Source organism: Nerophis ophidion, linkage group LG26, assembly GCF_033978795.1.
Source record: "Nerophis ophidion isolate RoL-2023_Sa linkage group LG26, RoL_Noph_v1.0, whole genome shotgun sequence".
In the NCBI taxonomy this organism is placed as follows: Eukaryota; Metazoa; Chordata; class Actinopteri; order Syngnathiformes; family Syngnathidae; genus Nerophis; species Nerophis ophidion.
In genome coordinates, this window is record NC_084636.1 from 19,091,940 (window position 1) to 19,115,756 (window position 23,817).

Sequence of the window (23,817 nt, forward strand, 5' to 3'; positions counted from 1 at the left end):
TTTCTATCGGAATTGCAGATTCTGGTTAGGATTATTATTTATTATCAATAGTGTTGTTTCTGTTGATACAAACCCCGTTTCTATATGAGCTGGGAAATGTGTTAGATGTAAATATAAACGGAATACAATAATTTGCAAATAATTTTCAACCCATATTCAGTTGAATATGCTACAAAGACAACATATTTGACGTTCAAACTGATAAACATTTTTTTGTGTGCAAATAATCATTAACTTTACAATTTGATGCCAGCAACACGTGACAAAGAAGTTGGGAAAGGTGGCATTAAATACTGATAAAGTTGAGGAATGCTCATCAAACACTTATTTGGAACGTCCCACAGGTGTGCAGGCTAATTGGGAACATGTGGGTGCTATGATTGGGTATAAAAACAGCTTCCCAAAAAATGTTCCGTCTTTCACAAGAAAGTATGCAGCGAGGAACACTCCTTTGTCCACAACTGCGTGAGCAAATAGTAAAAATAGTTTAAGAACAACGTTTCTCAAAGTGCAATTGCAAAAAATTTAGGGATTTCAACATCCACGGTTCATAATATCATCAAAAGGTTCAGAGAATCTGGAGAAATCACTCCACGTAAGCGGCATGGCCAGAAACCAACATTGAATGGCCGTGACCTTCGATCCCTCAGACGGCACTGTATCAAAAACCGACATCAACCTCTAAAGGATATCACCACATGGGCTCAGGAACACTTCAGAAAACTACTGTCACTAAATACAGTTTGTCGCTACATCTGTAAGTGCAAGTTAAAGCTCTACTATGCAAAGCGAAAGCCATTTATCAACAACATCCAGAAACTCCGCCGGCTTCTCTGGCCCCAGAGATCAGGACAATACTGCCATCTACTGTACATAGAATAGAATGTAAATATATACTACATTAGAGTCTGTTCTGAAGCCTACAGTAAAGAGACGTAACTTCATCACGTCGCCTGGTTATTAAATCTAACCCAATATATTATACCGTCGACGAGCAAAATGAAGAAATACGCTTCCAAGTTCCAGAACGATTGGAAACAAGAATTTCAGTTTATACATGAGAATTCGAAGGGGAAGGGGCATGTTGCCTGTAAATTTTGTAGAACAGACTTCTCCAATGAACACGGCGGCCAAACGGATATTCAGCCATGAACGATCAGCAAAGCACAAAGCGTCCGCAGCGCAGCATCGTTCACAACCCAGTTTTATGGCCCACCTCGCAAAATGGAGACCCAATGGTGTATCTTATGCTGAGACAAAGAGGGCTATGCTGATAGCTAGAAGCAACGTCCCGTTCTCATTTGCGGATGTCTACAACAAATCCGTGAAGGGTGTTCAGAAAAATTGTGTTTTTATTACTGTGTATTTGATAGATGCCGTCAGAAATTCAACTATTTCTTTTATTTATATATATAGTACAATAAATATATATTGCTACAATTCACTGAAAGTCAAGTATTTAATACAGTATATATATATATATAAAATATATATGAAATACTCGAGTTGGTGGAATATACCCACCCTTTTAACCACCCCCCCCCCCCCCCCCCCGCCCCAACCATGCCACCCACCCCCCACCTCCCGAAATCGGAGGTCTCAAGGTTGGCAAGTATGATGCATATATATTATATATATATATATATATATATATATATATATATATATATATATATATATATATATATATATATATATATATATATATATATATGTATATATATATATATATATATGTATATATATATATATATATATGTATATATATATATATATATATATGTATGTATATGTATATACACACACGCACATTGGGTGCATACAGAAAGTATTTAGACTCCTCTGAATTTTTAACTCCTTTTTTTCATCACTGCCAATCGCTAAAATAAAATATATTTATATATAAACCTGCCTCAAACAATTTTAACCCCAGCCTTCAATAAGCTTTATTGACATTAACAATCTCAATCCACGTGACGTCATTACACGGCATATCCGACTCCTCCCAATCGTCCCTATTGTAAAAATGGCGTCTATCATGGAGGGTCCACTGAGCAAATGGACTAACGTCATGAAAGGTTGGCAGTATCGCTGGTTTGTATTGGACTATAATGCCGGCCTGCTGTCATACTACACGGTACGTTGTTTTCCACTGGCTGTTTACATCAAAATGTTCCTTTATGGGGTTAGAAGTTAACGCTGTTCGCGATGAGGGCCTTGCTGTTGTCAGGAGTTGGGTGAGTCTCGGGCGCCCAACAGGCTAGGTGACGGAGACTCTTATGGACCAATCACGTTGCTCCTTCAAGTGGAACTGACCAATTGTGTGGCAGCATTTCTTTTATATTTCCGGTTAGCATTCTTGCTTGATACAGCTAAAGCCGAAACGCCTTTTAACACCTATTTTATGTTTACATTTAACGGTTCTAGGTCACAGCGACGCAGAATTATGATCTTTTCTAATTCTAATTGTCGGTGTGTGTCAACACACGGCTGGCTAGTTGTGTTAGTCTGGAGCCACAAAAGACAATAGGAGGAGTCAGTTGCTAACGTTACTTGTTAGTTTAGTACAGTGGTTTTACAATGGGGGTACTTGAAGGTATGCCAACGGGTAAGTGAGATTTTTTTTTTAATAATTCTAAAAATAGCAACAATAAAAAAATCCTTTATAAATATATTTATTGAATAATACTTCAACAAAATGTGAATGTAAGTTCATAAACTGTGAAAACAAATGTAACAATGCAATATTAACTGTTTTTTTTGTGGACATGTTCAATAAATATTGATGTTAAAGATGTATTTTTTCGTGAAGAAATGCTTAGAATTAAGTTCATGAATCCAGATGGATCTCTATTACAATACCCAAAGAGGGCACTTTAAGTTGATGATTACTTCTATGTGTAGAAATCTTTATTTATAATTGAGTCACTTGTTTATTTGTCAACAAGTTTTTAGTCATTTTTACATCTTTTTTTCTAAATAGTTCAAGAAAGACCACCACAGATGAGCAATATTTTGCACTGTTATACAATTTAATAAATCAGAAACTGATGACATACAGTAATGCTGTATTTCACTTCTGTATGTCTTATTTTCAACCAAAAAGGCTTTGCTCTGATTAGGGGGTACTTGAATTTAGAAAATGTTCACAGGGGGTACATCACTGAAAAAAGGTTGAGAACCACTGGTTTAGTATGTGTAAATTCCATGACCATGACAAACGCCCTGGTTTGCAAACTGTATCAGCTTCAACATCACACTTTCTTACTGTGTCGATTAGATTTCTGCTTTGTGCAATTTTCGTTTTGTAAATGATAATTAAAAGCAGGTGTTTTCAAACTGTGGAAAAGTGAGCTTTCCCTCAAATGATCTGGATGAGCATATTTTGTGGCATTTTATGATCACTCCAGGATCTAAATATGTATTAATTTTGCCTTTAAACGTAACTAACGTTAACTACGTACGTATGAAAAATCCTTGTTCGTCATTTTTTTTACAAGCAGCTGCGCCTAGCACTTTAAAAACACAATTTCTAATGAACATGATTAGTTAAAGGAGATTACTGTATTTTTCGGACTATAAGGCGCACTTAAAATCCTTACATTTTCTCAAAACTCGACAGTGCGCCCTGGTTGAGCTTACCAAACTCAAAGCTTTTTTTTGGTATCTGGTGAAATGATAAGTGTGACCAGTAAATGGCAGCCACACATAAGAGATACAGTGGGGCAAAAAAGTATTTAGTCAGCCACCGATTGTGCAAGTTCTCCCACTTAAAATGATGACAGAGGTCTGTAATTTTCATCAAAGTTACACTTCAACTGTGAGTGACAGAATGTGGGAAAAAATCCAGGAATTCACATTGTAGGAATTGTAAAGAATTTATTTGTAAATTATGGTGGAAAATAAGTATTTGGTCAACCATTCAAAGCTCTCACTGATGGAAGGAGGTTTTGGCTCAAAATCTCACGATACATGGCCCTATTCATTCTTTCTTTAACACTGATCAATCGTCCCGTTCCCTTAGCAGAAAAACAGCCCCAAAGCATGATGTTTCCACCCCCATAATTCACAGTAGGTATGGTGTTCTTGGGATGCAACTCAGTATTCTTCTTCCTCCAAACACGACAAGTTGAGTTTATACCAAAAAGTTCTATTTTGGTTTCATCTGACCACATGACATTCTCCCAATCCTCTGCTGTATCATCCATTTATCCATTTTGGTATAGACTCAACTTGTCGTGTTTGGAGGAAGAAGAATACTGAGTTGCTTCCCTATGCCATTTATAATATAAAGTAATGTAAAGTTCTTATATCTGTCAGTAAACTCGCCATGAAAGCGCTAAAACATACCGGTATAGTGAGTTTATATTATTCACCCAAGGAACTTTAGTTATTAGAGCATTCCGGTCGGATGGTTTTTCACGGGACTCATTTCCTGCGTTGGTATTGCACTAGTTGCCGCTCCGTTATTGATTTAAGTAAAGTCTGAATGACATTAAAACAGTTAGCTCCAACTTCTGACACTTCTCCCACTCCCGTCCTTGCACGCTAATCCGTTCCAACAAACCTGGGTGAGAAAAGACGCTGCCGAAGGTAAGACACGTAAATAAGACCGCCCACAAAACGACGCATCCTGAAGCGACTATCAGAAAGCGGCTTGAAGATGATCTGTAAAACATAATCAATGCAACATTCTGACCAAAGAACTACCATTACATGTTATGTAGACCACAAGGAAGTGTTTTAATTTTAGAAAGAAAAAAAAATATGATTCCTCTAATGCGCCCTATAATAAATACAATGCGCCTTTTGTATGAAAATAGACCTGAATAAACCCGCTCATCGGTAGTGCGCTTGATAAACCGGTGCGCCCTATGGTCTCGATAATACGGTATGTCAACGACTAACAGCTCCATTTATGCATATACGCAAAGTACATCATATCCACACTGACATACTTTTCACACATTTCGTTTTGTATTACTTGCCTTTACCCTTAACTATGGCAAATTGGGAACCACGAGAATGCCACGTGGGAAAGGAACAATAATCCTTATTAAGTTTGTGGTTGCCATTGTGCACACATCCACAACCTCTAATTCATAGGAATCCATCTTTATGGAATAGTTGTGCATTATGTTTACTCTGTCTTGCTCGTTTGTGCTAATTTTATTCTGTTGGTTTTCAGTCAAAGGACAAAATGATGCGGGGGTCCAGAAGAGGATGTGTACGACTCAGGGTAAGGTAATCAGGGTGGCGATTGTTCATTTTTGCATTTCTTATATGTATTTCTTTGCTTTGGTGTTCTATGGTTACTGCATCTTCTTCCCACAGCCCAAAAAACTTACAATGTTAGATAGGAGACTCAAATTCCCTAAAGGTGTGAATGTTTTTGGCTGGCACTCAGTCCATGGTGTAACCCACTTGTCAGCCAGCAGGGATGGACTCCAGCTCACTTGTCACCCTAATAGGCACAAGAGGTAGAGACGATTAATTGATGTATCATTGGGATTTATAATAGGAATATATTGGCTGTAACTACAGGAAATAGTAAAAGTGTAGGACCATTTGACGCCCCAGGCGCGAGAGAAACCTCCCGGCCCTCGACAAAAATTTACACTGCCCCCATCCCCAGAGAAAAGTCTATAAACAGCATTACAAAGTGAGCAATCATGTATTTGACACGTAAAGACAAAAATGCAATCTAAAGAAAAAATATAAACCTTTTAAATAATTTCCTTGAGAATGAAACAATAACTTCACACCTACAAATGTAACGCAAATGGCATGGGGAGATAGTTGGGGTAAATACATGAGCCACATTTTCTTAATTTTCTCTCCATTCACTAAATGTCTGTGGAAGTAGTGGTGACAGGGATTTTCAATCATCTCTTTTCAGAAATGTGAAGTCTGAGTTTACCTCATAAGGTCCTCTACTAAGTAATTACATTTTTAGTGTGTTAGTCAAATGGTGTGGCCAGTCAGCATGATCAATGGGGGGAGATTTGATACATTCACAGGCATCCGTTGAAGCTAAGGAGGTGTCTTCAGCTTGTTAGATTGTAACATTGAGTCTGCTGCTACTCCTTCATTGTCCTGTAAAAAAATGATATGTATAGATGTATTAATAATTATGATTTTAGTTAAATTACAAGACCAACATTTCCATCAACTTTGACTCTGTTTTGAGTGTTCACTCTATCTTGTTAATGTAATGAGTATTACATTAGCTGTAATATATACTGTAATTATATATCAAAATATATAACATACAGTGAGGTCCACGAGTAATTGCACATCCTGAAATTTACCAAGTTCTCCCACTTAGAAATGAGGGAGAGGTTTTTAAATGTTCATCATATATGTATTTCCACTGTTAGAGACATAATCTAAAAAGAAAAATCTGGAAATCACATTGTATGATTTTTTTAATGATTTATTTGTATGTTACTGGGGTTCATAAGTACTTGCATCCATGAGAATCAGCAATAATTATTACTCTCAAAGAGCTGTCATTGTACCTTAAAAACGTCCACCTTTACCGCGTAACTAATCACCTAGCCGCCACCCCTTTGAGCTCATTAAAGTCACCTGTGCAAGCCCACAGTCAGTCAAGATCCAACTGCTACCATTGGCAAGACAAAAGCGCTGTCAAAAAAGACCAGAAACAAAATTGTAGAGCTCCACAAAGCTGGAAAAGGCTATGGGACAATTGGGAAGCAGCTTGGTGAGAATAGATAAATTTTTGCAGCAATTGATAGAAAATGGAAGAGGCTAAATATGACTGCTAATCTACCTCGGACTGGTTTTCCATGTAAGATCTCTCCTTGTGGGTTATCAATCATGATAAGAAAAGTGAGGAATCAACCCAGAACTACACGGCAGGAGCTGGTGAATGACCTGAAGAGAGCAGCGACCACTTTTCCAAGGCTACTATCAGTAGAACACTATGGCGTAGTGGTACAAAATCATGCATTGCACGGAAGGTTCCCCTGCTTAAGTCAGTCCATGTCTAGGCCCGTCTGAATTTCGCCGATGGGTATCTGGATGATTCAGATGAGTCACAGGAGAAAGTCATGTGGTCAGATGAGACCAAAATAGAACCTTTTGGTATAAACTCCACTCGTAGGGTTTGGAAGAAAAAGAAAGATGAGTACCGTATTTTTCGGACTATAAGTCGCAGTTTTTTTCATAGTTAGGCGGGGAGTGCGACATTTACTCCGGAGCGATTTATGTGTGAAATTATTAACACTTTACCGTAAAATATAAAATAATATATTTTTTTATTTATTTCACACATGTCAGCAATCGTCACATACACATCAACCAATAAAAAATCGGCGGGGGAGGGTCATGGCAGAAGTGCATTGTGGGTCATGGAATGCAAACTTCTATATGCTACTGCCGTAGCTATTAAAATGGATCATTACATCGTTGGCGGTAACTTATAAAAACTGAGAGGGGCTGAACAAAAATGGCATCAAAAAGGAAATCATGTACTGCAGATTACACAATATCAAATAATATTATTTATCTCATTCGCGGAAGAGACAAAGAAAATGTCAGCAATCTTCACACACACGTCAGCAATCGTCACATACACGTCAACCAATAAGAATTTGGCGGGGGAGAGTCATGGCAGAAGTGCATTGTGGGTCATGGAATGCTAACTGCTATATGCTACTGCCGTAGCTATTAAATTGGATAATTTCTTCGTTGGTGGTAACTTATAAAAACTGAGAAGGGATGAACAAAAATTGGACCGAAAAGGAAATCATGTACTGCAGATTACAAGCAATGCAGCAGAAAACAACAAGAGGATGCGATGCATACCTTTGGAGTTGGCAGAGTTGTTTAGAAGCGACATCAAGGAAAAAGATTTCATCGGATTTATCGATTAGGAGTGACAGATTGTTTGTTTGGTTAACGTATAGCATGTTCTATATGTTATGGTTATTTGAATGACTCTTACCTAGGGGTGTAACGGTACGTGTATTTGTATTGAACCGTTTTGGTACGGGGGTTTCGGTCCGGTACGAGGGTGTATCGAACGAGTTTGTAAACTAAAGTCTTAACAAGCTGCTCTGCTTTCTGCGTCTGTCCGAGCAGTGTGCACCCAGCATTGTCCCGCCCACACAACCATCTGATTGGTTACATACAAAGCCAATCAGCAGTGCGTATTCAGAGCGATGTAACAGCCAATCAGCAGGGCGTATTCAGAGCGATGTAACAGCCAATCAGCAGTGCGCATTCAGAAAGCATTGAGTCAGTGCTTCGGCGTCGAGATGAGCAGATATGTGTTTAGCAGGTGAGCAGCTGACATCGTACACTCCCCAAATTATAAAAAACACTTCCCGGTCACAACTATTACAAACATCACTATGAGCCCGTTGACATTCTAGAAACTTAAATTGCAGCTCAGCTCTCTCATAGTTCTGGGTTGAGGTGAAGGCTAATTAGCTTTTAGCGTTACACGAGCTCATTTTGCTGTGTGTGCGTGCGTGTGTGTGTGTGCATAAGTGCGTGCGTGTGTATAATAAGAGTCAACTACAGGCTTCCCAAATGCTGTAATAAATGAAGCATGATGAGTTGACTTGAAACTGTTTAATGTTGCACTTTTTATATGTAGAAGAAAGGTTTTGTCATTTTACTTAATCAAAGCAACAACTTGAGGCGGTTTAATGTGGATTAACGTGGGTAGAATTATTATAGTGTTCCCAATGTTAAAAGGATAAAGCCATTGTTTACAAATTTGGTAAATAAATAACCCAAAAATTAATATTTTGCTGTTTTCTTACTGTACCGAAAATGAACCGAACCGTGACCTCTAAACCGAGGTACGTACCGAACCGAAATTGGTGTACCGTTACACCCCTACTCTTACCATATTATGTTACGTTAACATACAAGGCAAGTTCTAAGTTGGTTATTTATACGTCATATAACGTACACTTATACAGCCTGTTGTTCACTATTCTTTATTTATTTTATATTGCCTTACAAATGTCTATTCTTGGTGTTGGATTTTATCAAATAAATTTCCCCCAAAAATGCGACTTATACTCCAGTGCGACGTATATATGTTTTTTTCCTTCTTTATTATGCATTTTCGGTCGGAGCAATTTATAATCCGAAAAATACGGTATTATCCCAAGAACAGCATCCCTACAGTAAAGTATGGGGGTGGAAATATCATGCTTTACTGGTGTTTTCAGCAAAGAGGACAGGGCGACTACACTGTATTAAGGAGAGGATGAACGGGCCATGTATTGTGACCTCCTTTCCTCAGTCAGAGCATTGAAGATGGGTCGTGGCTGGGTCTGCATACGAAGCATAGCAATGTTTTTGAGTGGCCTAGCCAGTGTCCAGACCCAAATCCAATAGAACATCTTTGGAGGGAGCTGAAACTTCGTGTTGCTCGGCGACAGCCCCGAAACCTGACAGATTTAGAGAAGACTTGTGTGAAGGAGTGGGCCAAAATCCCTGTTGCCGTGTGTGCAAACCTGGTGAAGAACTATAGGAAATGTTTGACCTGTGTAATTGCAAACAAAGGCTTCTGCACTAAATATTAACACTGATGTTCTCATGTATGCTAATACTTATGAACCACAGTAACTATTTCAGATGAAAAGGCCAGGATGTCTTGAGAGTATTTAAAAATTATTGTGTCAAAATTGAGTCTGATATTGATTTAGCTGTATTACCGATGTATATTTTATAGTTTAAAAATATTGCTACTACAGTCTGTTACAAATAAACACTTACCTGGATCTACATGATTAGTCTGTCTCTCACCAGCAAATGTGCGAGTGATGCTTGCTGCCTGAATAGATGCTGTAGCATAAATCACAAAATGGCATTAATGTCATCTTAGCATGCATTGCAACTCTAAAGTACTTTTCCTACATTTAAATTGATTGCCCTGCAATCATATTCCAAAATTGAAAAATTAACATGTACGGTGAGTTTCAAGTGAACACAGTGCCACCTCCTTTTCCTCTGTTGCAGACACTCCATGTGCCTGTCGTGGGTGTTATGTTCTGAATGCATCTAGATCATTGCGAATAGCATCCATTATTTCCTGTAAATAATAGCTCACATTAAATACAGTTTGTTTGGGTTACAGACTTTTTCACCCTCCGTACATTTTTTTAATTTCTCTGCTTTACAGATGTTGCTTCTATACAGTGGGGCAAACGAGTATTTAGTCAGCCACCGATTGTGCAAGTTCTCCCACTTAAAATGATGACAGAGGTCTTTGAGAGACAGAATGTGAAAAATAAATCCAGGAATTCACATTGTAGGAATTTTAAATAGTTTATTTGTAAATTATGGTGGAAAATAAGTATTTGGTCAACCATTCAAAGCTCTCACTGATTGAAGAAGGTTTTGGCTCAAAATCTCACGATACATGGCCTCATTCATTCTTTCCTTAACACAGATCAATTGTCCTGTCCCCTTAGCAGAAAAACAGCCCCAAAGCATGATGTTTACATCCCCATGCTTCACAGTAGGTATCGTGTTCTCTGAATGCAACTCAGTATTCTTCTTCCTCCAAACACGACGAGTTGAGTTTATAGCAACATGGATACATGGATGATACAGCAGAGGATTGGGAGAATGTCATGTGGTCAGATGAAATCAAAATAGAACTTTTTGGTATAAACTCAACTCGTCGTGTTTGGAGGAAGAAGAATACTGAGTTGCATCCCAAGAACACCATACATACTGTGAAGCATGTCGCAGGGCCAACACAGAACAACCATTCACACTCACATTCACACACTATGGCCAATTTAGTGTTGCCATTCAACCTATCCCAAGGTGGATGTCCTTGCCATTGCTTAAATCGTGCTGTAGATTCATTCATTGACTGTTTGTTATCTGCAGTTACTCTTAACTTTTTTAAAGCCTATGGTGTGTTCAAGGAACATGGGAATTTTTATCATTTGCTGAAAATTGCTACAATTTACAGTGTTTCTCTGCTATTGCCCTATTTTAGGTTGATAGTTCGGTCATGCGCAATCATTCTTTGCATTATCCTGATGTCATCTTTATTTTAAAGAAGAAAGGACATTTGTCTGATCTTGATAGAATGCAAATGTTTTTCATTGTTTATTTAATTACTAATTGTGTTTTATTTCTTTTTTGTAGTAACTATAAAAATAGACATATGGATCTTCAACAATAAAATGTGGCTTGAGTGTCAATGGCATCTCCAATCATTGTTTTGGCCTGACAACCTGAGGAGAGAGAAATTAAATAATTTACCTAATACATTTCTTAAAAGACACACATTTGGAGAATAAAACCTTAAGGATTTTTCTAAGAATTCTTTACTATTGGGATATAAGATTTGATTGAAGTCTGGACTTTGAGTGTTTATTTTTAGTATATTTGTATTTTGCATAGTTTTCTGCATGTAAAACTATAATTACCCTCTAAAGCAGAGCTGGGCAGCATACGGACCCCAGGCCCGATTAAACTCTTCAATCTGACCCACCAAACGTTTCCATACATTTTTCTTTAAAACTTTAACATCGAAACTGTAGCCGCCGTAATGCGGCTGCCATAATGTGCAGTACTGTTTTCAAACTCCTGAATGTCTTAAACTTTAGAAAGTATTCCAATGGTTTGAATCTGCACTATCAGATATGGCGTTTTTATTTTTACCCTTTGCATTCATGTTTTACCGTGTTTGTTGAATTTTTGTTGTGTTTTGCACGAGTGTAAAATTTGTTGATCAAGGTGGTCGTCCAGGAAGTTAAAGTTAAAATACCACTGATAGTCACACACATGCTACATGTAGGGGAAATTACTCTCTGTGTTTGACCCATCCCCGTGTTCCACCCCACTGGGATGTGAGGGGAGCAGCGAACAGCAGCGGTGGCCGTGCTTGGGAATCATTGTGGTGATTTAACTCCCAATTCCTGATGCTGAGAGGTAATGGGTCCCATTTTTATAGTCTTTGGTATGACTCGGCCATGGTTTGAACTCAGAGTCACAACCTACCGATCTCAGGGCGGACACTCTAACCACCAGGCCACTTAGCAGTCTTAAAAGGGTATGTTCTTTCCCAATATTCAGTGTTTTGTTGTTCATAGTTAATATTGTACATCCCATATGCTTTATTTTATTTGGTACATTCAGGTCGTCTTATTTCATAAATCACTTTACATTCCATCAGACAATATTGTGTGAGTTTTTGTATTAGTGTTCCAAAAAAAGAAACTCATTTTATTTTGAGCGCACACATTGACCCCCAGATGCACATTTTTCTGTCAAAAATGGCCCCCAGTCTAAATAATTGCCCAGGCCTGCTCTATTTGAAAGTGTTTTGTTTTAACATGTCTGGATGCCTGGAAAAGATTAATCAGATGTTTGTTTCCTATGAGAAAACTACGACCCTTGGAGTGTATTAGTAATAAAAACCAAGGTACCACTGTATTCCTTTCTGTTTTGTGGCAATGGATTGCCCTAATCTGTTCAGTTTTTAATTAAAAACATGACACATTTACAAGCTAATACAATTGGAGAGCTGTGTCAATGTGTGCTGCTTGTGTTACTCCCTCATGCAGCCCCAGACTATTTGCACAAAGCGTTATGAAAACAATGTGGCTCTATCTTCAGACTTGACAAAGAGCTGTCAAAATGTATATACTCACCCATGTTTTCAAGATATTGTTGTCACCACTAGATGGCAGTAATTTATTTCACCTGGTCATTTCTTGATACTAAAAGTAAAAGGATCATTCTATCAAGTGCTGTGCATTGTGGAAATGTGGTGCACCTGCATACATTTCAGCATGTAATGTTAAACAAATGTACAACAAGCCTTTTGAGCAGAGAATATACATAAACTTTGCCCACATTCACTACAGTTAGATCATTGCAAAACAAGTCTGTCTCCCTTAACTCCTGAGTGGTAGTTTTGTCTGGCCACATATATTCTCTCATAAAACGATGACAAACTGCTATGCTGTTCATGCCATATTAGAGTCAACAGTCTAATCTTTAACATCTTAATTTACAGGGTCTTTTTGCTAGACTTGCAAAGTTGCAATTTTTTTCTTGCACATTAAGAACATAAACTAAACCATCATCAATAAATGTTTACTCTTCAGAGCATTATAATATAACCCTTCAGTAAACGATTATTTACAAGGTCAAAACTTTTGTGCCCTTCAGTGTTTTTATTGATAATAATTTTATGATCTGAACCATAAAAAAGACAGTTGTCCAGAATGGCATGCTTGGTGAAGTTCCGAAGGGAAATCCACTGATGAAAACAATGTTTCAAAGTCTACCTTTTGAGTGACTCGAAACTAAGTGAATGTTCTGGAGTGACCCAGTCAAAGTCCAGACTTGAATCTGTTTGAGATGCTGTGGCACTGATGGAGCTGTGGATGATCGACAACTTTGGCTCCTCCAATTGGGTTGAGGTCTTGAGGGGCATACTTGACCACTCCCATCACCTTTGCATTCCTCCTTAAATGTGTGTTGGGCCTTGTTATCATGTTCCAAAACTTCCATGGGACCCAGTTTCCCATAAAATGGGATTATGCTCTGCGTCAGGATGACACAACACATGCTGGAACTCATATTTACTTCAACGAACCGCAGATCCACAATACTGGGAGCACTTATGCTATCACTTATACTTCACTGTAGACACTATTATCTTGCATATAAATTGTGTTGCCAGCTGTTTAGGCAATGACGTGATTTTGAGTAATTTTTTGTGGTAGTAAATCTATACTGACGTAGACTGATTACTCCAGTGTACTAAGTATTTCCACGTTTAATTTCTGGTATTATCCCTTGAGAAGGTGTAATGTAACATGTATGGTCACTAAAACATAAGAGGTTGTATTCAATAATATGAGATACTCTGCCCTTCTGTAAATCTTTGACTTATAATCACTACAACAGTATTAAACAGCTGTGAGTCACACGTCCAGTTATGTTTGCTCTCGCCGGTAGTCTTGTTTTTTCTGCAGTCCTTTCGTCTGTTGGCTGCTTGTCTCTTGTGTGTCTTACTCTTCTCCCCTCCTTGCTTTTCTTCTTTGCGTTCTCAAATCCCACCTCCTCTTCCTCCTTCCCCTTCTAGCTTTGCATGAAAAGGCTGTGCTTGCATATGTGGCTCAGAAGTGTTGAAAGTGTGAGAGATGTATATTTCAGCTTTATTGAAAGTTCTGAGTTTGAAGCCAAGGTAAATTACGAAGGAAGGGCGAGAAGTGGAAGTCACTGAAAGTGGAGACGTGTACCCGTGACTGCCTGCTTTCCACTAAATTTCTTACACTGGCTTTTCTTTCTTTTTATCCAGGGCGCTGTAATCGGCATTGATGACGAGGACGACAGCACATTCACCATCACTGTGGACCAGAAGACTTTCCATTTCCAAGGTGAGCTGATGCTCCTTTCAGTTCAATAGTATCTTTCCTGTCTCTCTCTCTCTCGCTGGCTCTCTCGCCTTGGCTCTCTGTGGTCTCTTTTCCCACCATTGCTGATGTTCATTCGCTCTCTCTTGCTCTACCTCCTTCCCTCCCCCCACACACACCCCACCCACCCATTCTTATCCTCCCTGCCTTTTAAAGACTCGGATCAGCCTAGTCTCTGCCAGTAAACATGCACATCAGTCAAAATGGGCTGTGTGCAAATTGTACCTTTTTAAGGAAACGTCACCGAGCTTTGCGAAGTTGGAGTGAAACAATGAATTTTGCTCCGCGGGCCGTCATATAGATTCCCGGGACAGCAAACAAGGAAGGAATTTGTTTTCTTCAGCACTCCTGACTGCGGCTTAGTGAGAAGATTGCAGCTTGTGTGTCTCTGCAGCTGCCCCTCTGGGAATAATAATGGAATACTGCTGAGCTGGAAGCTGAGCTCAGGTCTCTTTCGACTGCTGCCTTTCCTCGTCCTACACTACACTCCTACCACTGCTGGTATTGTAACCAGTCAGTCCATCAATTAGGACAGGATTGTCTCCCTGCCCCGCATTTCTTAGTCGCGCCAACCTTTTCCTATTTTGGAGGGGACAGAGAACCTCATCACCAGGTTTTGAGCTCACCTCAATTGTCTGTCATCTCTGTTTTTCCATCTTCCCATTTGTGTAATTTTTACCCCCCTCACTGCCAAAAAAGCCCTCACATTTCATCGCCAGCTTCCATCCACCCTCAATACGTCCTCAAGGGTCATCTTCCACAGTCCATGGGTATCCTGCCCCTTTCACCACCTCCATGCCCTCTCCCATGTCTGTGTTCCGAAGCTGTATTCTGTGGTTCTCCAAACGGAAGGGTAAGGAGAAAACTGTCCCTGGCTGGTACCACATGCATGTCAAGTCTTGAGATGAGAACATGGGGCATTGATTATTGGTGGTCTAGGTTTTACAATTTAGGCAGAGTATTTTGTTATGTTTTGTTTTGTTTACTTCGGCTTATTGGTTTTGTTATTGTCACTCAAGCTGGGTTGCTGCGGGGAATTAAAAAGCATTTAAAGTCATTTAATGGATTTTGCGAAACTTAAGGCCCTTAATGGCATTAAAAATGTGAGGTCCAGAGACATTAAAATGTATACAATTGTAGAACTTGGCCAAAAGTCAATATGTCAATAAATAAAACTATAAATGAAAATTAATTTAAGAAGTTGTAGCCATTGATAAATTGCTACCTCTGTGTTTGTGTTTCTTTTCGTTGTCTCTGGCTTTGAAACTGGAAACAAGATGTCTTGCAAGGTTCGAAAGCGTAAAAAGAGCTGCCTCAATATGGCAAAATCAAGTGGCTCCAAGGCACAAACTTTGCCATTTTTTGTTGACTGTAGGCGTGTAGTCCTAGTTTGACATTCTTTGGTGACCTGTAGACGTGAAGTCCTAGTCACTGTGACACCATGTCACGTTGATGAGGAAGCTGACCTTGTTTTATACACGACTCCTTTATTCAGCCGTCTCCAGTTGCATGAGCTAACCTAGCTCATATTAGGAACTCACGAGACGCACGCACCTCACGTGACCTACGGTGGCTTGTGAAGGACAAAAAAAATTCTCACAACAGACCACAACTCTTATTTTATGACATTCCCAGAGTAAATGAATAATAGTTCCTTCGGATGCCTGGCACTTTATACATAACTTGTTATCTACTGTAGACATTTTAAACAATGTCGAGGGTGTAAAATACAATCTATTCAAAATGTTTTATTGACTCAATCTTTTTTAAATGACAATAACAATGATAATAGATGGATTAGATTTATATAGCCCTGTTTTTATCAAAAAAGGCATCCTCAGCCTTACTGGCAATTTTCTAAATATCATTTCATGATATTTATTTTTCTAAAATGTTTTATTCAATCATACATTTGCAAAAACATACGTCATTTAACTATTTTTTTAAATGGTATTTCGATTAAAAAATTGTATCCTCCAGCTATGAGGATATGTATTTTTACAGCATATTTCAAAGAGATAAAATTTGAAAAAAAAAACGTATCTGTTTATTGATCATTGGTTATCAAACTTTTTTCACCAAGTACCACTTTAGAAAAAAGTTAGCTGTACCACCATGATAACCAACAATAAAATACAGTGGCGTGGTAGGGTAAGTATTCATTAAAAACAAGGCAGAGGTTTTATTTACCCAAGTACATTTAGTATTTTTGGCCACTGTAACATTACACACTGTTTGAACAGTAACACTGTGTTAGAACATAGTAAAAATACAGTACTTTAAGTATTTTTTTTATTACCAATAGGACAGAGCCTGCATACCAATACTAGTGGTATGCGTACCACAGTTTGAGAATCACTGATATTGATCATCTAATTCAGAATTTGATGTTTATTTAGAAGGATTAAGTGATTAAGTGCAGTTCCTTATTAATAATGTTGTTTGAAGGCACATGTGATGATTGACGGGCATAAACTTTTTATTGACTGTTGTGTACGGCCGTGCACAAAGTGAAAACAACGAATGCTACCACTAAAAAATTAATAAAATAAATTCTCAGATGAAACAGTCTTGCGAGCCAATTCAAATTTTCTAGATAGGAACAGTTAATGTAAACTTTTTAACTAGTCAAGATTCTTATTGTCAAATATTTACGATACATTTATGTGCATACAGACAAATGTAAGCTTTTGATTCTATATAATACCATATGCGGTCGCACATAAGCATTACATTTTTTTCAAGTGGCATTAAAAAGCATTGCATTTAATTTGCTAATACCTGTACAAAACCCTCTCAAGATTATTGTAAAGCTCTGTGAGCTAGATTGTTGAATCAGGTGTGATGGTGTGCTGTCTTGCATTTCAGCCTGCCAGTACAGTGTGATAGTGTGACCATGCTAAAGTAAGGGTGTGACATCTGACTCTTATCATAGTCTGGAATTCCGATTGGCATGTGAAACTATTAGAATAAAATATAAAAGGAAGTGATATTTCTTAGCTGATCAACAGTTAAATGACTCTGCTTAATTGATCATCATTAGTTTAAAATCAGCATCATAACATTTCTATTTGCTAACTTGCCCAACCTATGGGTCACATTGGTGTGGTAGCTGCAGGAAGAAAAGCTCTTATTCTCTTGAGCAGTTGTTTAGTGCCACCTGCTGGTTTGCAAGTATAAAGCTCTAAAATCAGAATATAGGAAGACCTGTGTTTTTCAGACTTTTTGTAGATCTTATTTTTGTTTCAACACGGTAATAATTTAATTGATCCTTATGATTTACGAAAATTGTGTGAAATGTATTTCTTGGAGAAAAGTTGCATAAATGTACTTCACGTTTTGCAGTAAACAGCAGATGCTGTTGATTCAGTCCAAACTAGTTTTTAGACTTACATTTACAGAGAGAATGCTTTTGTGAAAAGAATGAACAATTATTTTGAATGGAAACAACATATGCTCTGGGTTCCTGGAACTAAAGGTCGCTGTAGAAGTGTGTTGTTCGTGTTTCCACCACATTTAACAGTTAAGGGTAGTTCATACAAATCAGGCTGATGACGTATGGAGGAGCGGTGTAGTACATTTGTACACTGATAACCATGTAAATAAACAGACACTTCTGATATTTTTAGGCCATATCGCAATACACGATATATATGTCGATATTTTTCCTTAGTTTTGAATGAACATTTGACACACATAAATACAGCAGTATGATTATTCTGTGTCTAAATTAAAACATTCTTCTTCATACTGCATTAATATATGCTCATTTTAAACTTTCATGCAGAGAGGGGAATCACAACTAAGTCAATTTACCAAAACTGTATTTATTAAACAGTTCTTAAGCAGTGGCACAAACATTCATGTCATTTCAAAACAGAAAGTGCAAGATTGTCAGAGACATTTTAAAACTTGCTATTAGTGCATGATGTCACTAAGATGACATATCAAAACAACACTAAATTAAAGTGCACAGAACGCCACTACAATTGAAACAAATAAAGTGCACTTTTGTGCATGATGTCACAAGATATTTCAATAACCGTCACATAAAAATGAGCTGCGTGATAGAACATCAAATAGTGTTCGTCCATCGCCATGTGGTAGGTTACTGTAGACATTATCTCCTTTTTTTGTTTACTATTTTTTTCATACGGTGTTGATCTGAAAATGTTTGCCTCTGCATTTTGATGGTGTGGGATGTGGCACCGAATGAAGCTGCATTTTGATGGTGTGGGATGTGGCACAGAATGAAGATGTTGACATGCTGAGTAAGCACTCTTCATTCTTTAGCAGGTGACTTTTCAAATGATGCTACATATTAGCGGTAATGCTACTTTTTGTAGCAACGCTTTACCACCACACTTGACAAATTACGGTTGTATGTTCGACACTTGAAGCCAAACCACTCGCCAGACGATGGATCCCGTGCTGGTTTTTTGGGGGAATTCTTCCTTCATTTGTTACCAGATTTGCACCTTTTTCTCTCGTATTACCGCTAGCATCACAGCTAATGTTACCCATGCTGCTACCTCTCTTCTCCACGAGGGCGTATACGTATGTGACGTATGTAAGAAGGTGCGCTTGCTGTCTGTGAGAAGGAAAGGTGAGAGAGAGTGAGAAGAGCCTGTGGTGTAATGCCCACAGCTAAAAGCAACTGCGTCAGAACGTATACTCGATTATCACGATATAGTAATTTTCTATATCGCACAGAGACAAACCTGTGATATATCGAGTATATTGATATATAACCCAGCCCTACTTCTAGGCCTTAGTTCTTTCACAAAAAAGTAAGTAAATGAAATACAACGCATTAATGTACGAAATGATAGGATTTAAAAAATAAAATGTTCCGAATTGTTCATAAAAAGTCAGGCTTTTGTCCTCAGTGTCCAACTGTCAGAAAGTTGTCCTCTCCATAAATGATGAATTCATGAGGGTCAGCCGATTCTTTTTGGTCCATTTCAGTTGTAAATAACAATGTATAAAGAATAAATGTCCGTGAGCATTACCATTCCGTTTACTCTGGTTGAGGCTAATAACCACAAATAGCATTTCAGTGACTACTTTGACAACATGTAATATAGTAAATGGTTAATAATTGATTTAATTTACCTTCGTTTCACTCGTGTACAGCCTTTTTTATTTCACAATGATTCTATTGGTTTATTGGGTAATATATTTTATTGTTCTGCTAAACTGGTGATTGTTTGTGGTTTTTAATGTTTTTATGTTTTGTATGAATTGTGTTTGCTTGTTTCATTCTGCCTTGACGCTGAATTACAAATGTCTGCACAACTATTTTACCTCCGGGTACCATTAAAGAGACCTTGACCTTGACCTTGAGAAGTAATCACTTGAGATTGTTGCTTCATTCCGGCTTCATACTCCTCTGTAAATAAGTTTGACAATAGTGATAATAAAAAAGTGTGTACACTTCTCATAGCTTTGTGTATCAAAATTAAGTTTGTAAAAATCATAAACAACAATAAACTGCAGATAGTTTAAAGATTACGGCCGAATAAAAACAATCCGTGATCAGCGTTATTTAGCAAAAAAAATGGTCCATGAAACTTCCTGCAAGTCGAAAGTTCCTTTTGTTCTTCTAACTCGCCATTGTCAAGTTTAGTGTAATAGAAATACACAAGAAATAAACAAGCTGTCTAGAATTCTGTAAAAGGCGGAGCTTTGTCCGAAAAATATGTTTTAGGAACGCCCCCAACTGTGTTCAACCTTTCAGAGTTCGGCCAAACCCTCCAAAAGTCCCACCTAGCCTGAAGCCTGAAGGGTACTTTTTGGTTGAAGCACAACAGTGGAAAAGGGCCCAAGATATTTGGAACGCTTCTAATCCTCTGTTGGAGGAGTAAGCAGAAAATTAACACTAATTAGGCCATTTTCCATCAAAAGTTCAGCAACTTTAAATTCCTTGAACCTTTTAGTTCCTGGAACTATAGGTTCTGATAGACCAGTAAAAACTGAATGACAGCACAGGAAGACCACACCGGGTGTGTCAAATTTCCCAACCCCACAAGTACTTCGAAAATATGACACCTAAAGCAACTACGAAGAATTCAAGTAAAAAACATGAAAGATGGGCCTAATAGGATGGATGACAAAGTAACGATAATGGAAATGGACAACAAGCTCACCGAGACTCCAGTAAACGATGAAAATATCCTCCAAAAGTGTGCATGTGAATGAGAAAAAGTGACCACGTTTAGGGGGTTGAGAATCCACCAGAAGAAATCAATGTGTAGTCAGAAAGGCCATCAGAAACCTTGCAAAGAGCTGAAGGAACCAATGTTGCTGAATGCACAACGGCACAGATGAAGAAACCCCCCTGGGGAAGGAGAAGCCCCTATGCAAGCGCCAAGACCCAGTCCCCACCATCTCACACAGAATCGAGCAGCAAGTAGAGACCAAGAAGCAAACTAGAACAGTGGTTCTTAACCTGGGTTCGATCGAACCCTCGGGGTTCGGTGAGTCAGCCTCAGGGGTTCGACGGACCCTCCGCCGCGGAGGTCGAGACACACCCGACTCATCGTGCAAATAAAAACTTCTCCATATCGGTGTATTATGGATACGGCCACAGCAGAAGTCGCACTGATTTGCAGGTGTGTAATTTGTTGTGAGTTCATGCACTGTGTTGGTTTTGTTCTTTGAACAAGGTGATGTTTGCTCATGGCTCATTTTGTGCACCGGTAAAAAACAACAACTTTGAGTTGAATTTGAAAAAAATATTTTTTTTTTTTTTCACAAATAAAACTGGTGGGGTTCGGTATCTCCAACAAGGTTAAGAACCACTTAACTAGAAAGATCAAGATCAAATGGCCAAGAAACGAAACATAAAGGCATGAAACAAATTGGACACATGCCTAACAAGGACATTGGAGGTAACATGGAAAGGAGACATTGATGCCAGGCTTAAAATGTTTGTAGAATTAAAATACCAAACCTGTAAGAACAGGAAGGGATTGAGGCTGCATTCTAGAGGACGAAGGACAAATATGCTGAGTTTGCCGCCAAGTGCAGAAAGGCCGATGGACAATGGAGGAGGTGGGGCAGGCAGAAATGCTAAACAAGAAATTCCACCTACCTGTATGTTTGGTGTGGTTTGTTTCTATTGCATTTCACAATTGAGGGTATTTTATATAAATCAGTCTGACCACATATGGAGTAGTGGTTTAGTATATTTCTACATTGATACTATGCAAATAAACAGACAATATTAAGTACTAAGTATTTTAATAAAATGTAAGTAAAATAAATGCAAAAAAATATATATACAAAACCCTATGATTTAAAAATCAAGTGTACCGAATTATTCATAAAATGTCAGGCTTTTGTTTGCCTTGTCCAACAGTCAGAAAGTCATCCTCTCAGTAAATGATGAATTCATGAGGGTCAAGCAAGGTCCATTTCAGCTGTAAATAACAAAATATAAATAATAAATGTCCGTGTTTATCTCACACCGACCACACAAATGCATCGGATTGAGCATTATCCTGTTAGCATTAGCATTCGGTGCACTCAGGTTGAGGCTTATAACTACACAAATAGTGTGGCACTATGTTTATAGCTTCTAATAAAGTAAAAAGTTAATATTTAATGTAATTTACCTTCGTTCCTCTTGTGTACTGCCTCCTTTATTTTACATTTCTCTCACAAAGTGTAAGTATTAAGCAACTGGGGTTGTCGCTTTGAGTCCAGCTAAATACTTTATATTCCTTTGTAAATACTTTAAAAAGATTCTGTCCACATCTTGAAATTGAGTTTGTTAAAAATAATAATCAACATTAAACTGCATATAGTTTAAAGACTACGGCTGAGTAAAAACACTGCAAGATAGTTCCACTGATCTTCGTTTTTCAGCACACAGATGCCCCACAAAAGTTCTTGCAAGTCGAAAATTCCTTAGTTTTTTTTCCTCTCCATTTTCAATTTTGTTGTAATAGAAACACACAAGAAATAAGAAATGAACAAGTTGTCCAGCATACTCCGTAATAGCGGTGGTTGTGTTCAGAAAAAAAGTTTTAGGAACGTCCCAAGCTGTGTTCACCCAATCAGCGTTCGACAGCACAGACTGTCCCAGATAAGGTTCCTGGGAGCTTCCAAAAGTTCCACCTTGCTGGAAGAAACTAAGAAAAGTTCCTGAAGAACTAAATTTACCCGGGGAGGTTTTGGTGGAAGCAGAGGGGGAACTTTATTAAATAGGAAAGTTCATATAAAAGTTCTGGCGGTGGAAAAGGGACCTAATATGTGCATAGCATGAGACCTTCGCGATAGAACACAGAATCTTGATTTTGGATGAAAGATGCACTGTAGTCTGTTACTTTTAAAGCTTGGTTTTGCTCATATTTTTAAGTGACCCACACATGATGATACACAGTCTCTGAGTATATATTTGAGACAACACCGCCATACCGGTATCATTTGATGTGCCTTGTCGTTTGCTCTTCTCTACAGAGCATTCCTTTTGGCTCAACCTCGCCCCTTGCATTATTACGTAGGTTTCTCTGACACACAATGACTCACCAAAACGAAACTTTTTAAATGAATATCAATCAATCAAAGTTCACTTGTATAGCTCTTAATCACAAATGTCTCAAAGGGCTGCACAAACCACATCATAAGCCACATCAGATGCCACATAAGGGCAAAAAAAATACTTAACCCAACAAGAAACCTTGGAAGGGTTTTTATTCAAATGTTAAGGTGGTATTATTAAAAAGGTGCTGGTGTCTAGCAGGACCGATAATCAGCATTTCTGTTTACTTAGTGTTAAAATACAAAAAGTTGATGGACATCTATTATTTAATTTCTTTTAGACATGTTTCAGGTGACTACAAACTGGTGTGTTGGTCAGCTTTAGGGGCATCTAAAGTTAGTTGTTATCGGCATAACAATGAAAGCTATCACTGTATTTGCGTAAGATGTCACCTAGCGGCAGCATGTAGATGCTGAAGAGTGCGGGACCAAGAACTGAACTCTGTGGAACTCCGCACGTTACCTTAATGTACGCCGAGGTCACATTGTTATGGGAAAGTGACTGCATCCTGTCCGTAAGATAGAAGTTAAACCACGAAAAGGTTGTCTGACATACCAGTATGTGTTTTGATACGTTCTAATTGAATGTTATGATGAAATAGCACTAAGGTCTAGTAGGAGGCATCAGCATTCATAGTTAGCAATAGATCATTAGTCAATTCTGCGAAGGCTGTTCCTGTAGAGTGATTTGCCCTGAAACAGTACTGAAAGGGTTTACAGAGATTGTTAGACACTAAGTGTTCATTTAGCTGATGTGCAACAATTTTTTCATGGATTTTTGAGATAAAGGATAGCTGGGACACCGGTCGGTAGTTTACCATAAGGTCAG

General features: G+C 38.3%; 1 protein-coding gene across 2 annotated transcripts in view; it reads left to right on the forward strand.

Moving 5' to 3' along the window:
- The first annotated feature begins 1,984 nt into the window (after positions 1-1,984).
- The window catches only part of osbpl9 (oxysterol binding protein-like 9), a 99,907-nt gene continuing 78,074 nt past the window's right edge, over positions 1,985-23,817 (forward strand). For both annotated transcript variants that reach the window (XM_061888834.1, XM_061888835.1), the window contains exons 1-3: positions 1,985-2,137; positions 5,189-5,239; positions 14,327-14,405. In XM_061888834.1, the coding sequence (XP_061744818.1) occupies positions 2,027-2,137; positions 5,189-5,239; positions 14,327-14,405 (241 nt within the window). In that variant the 5' untranslated portion in view covers positions 1,985-2,026. The remainder of the gene's footprint in view (positions 2,138-5,188; positions 5,240-14,326; positions 14,406-23,817) is intronic.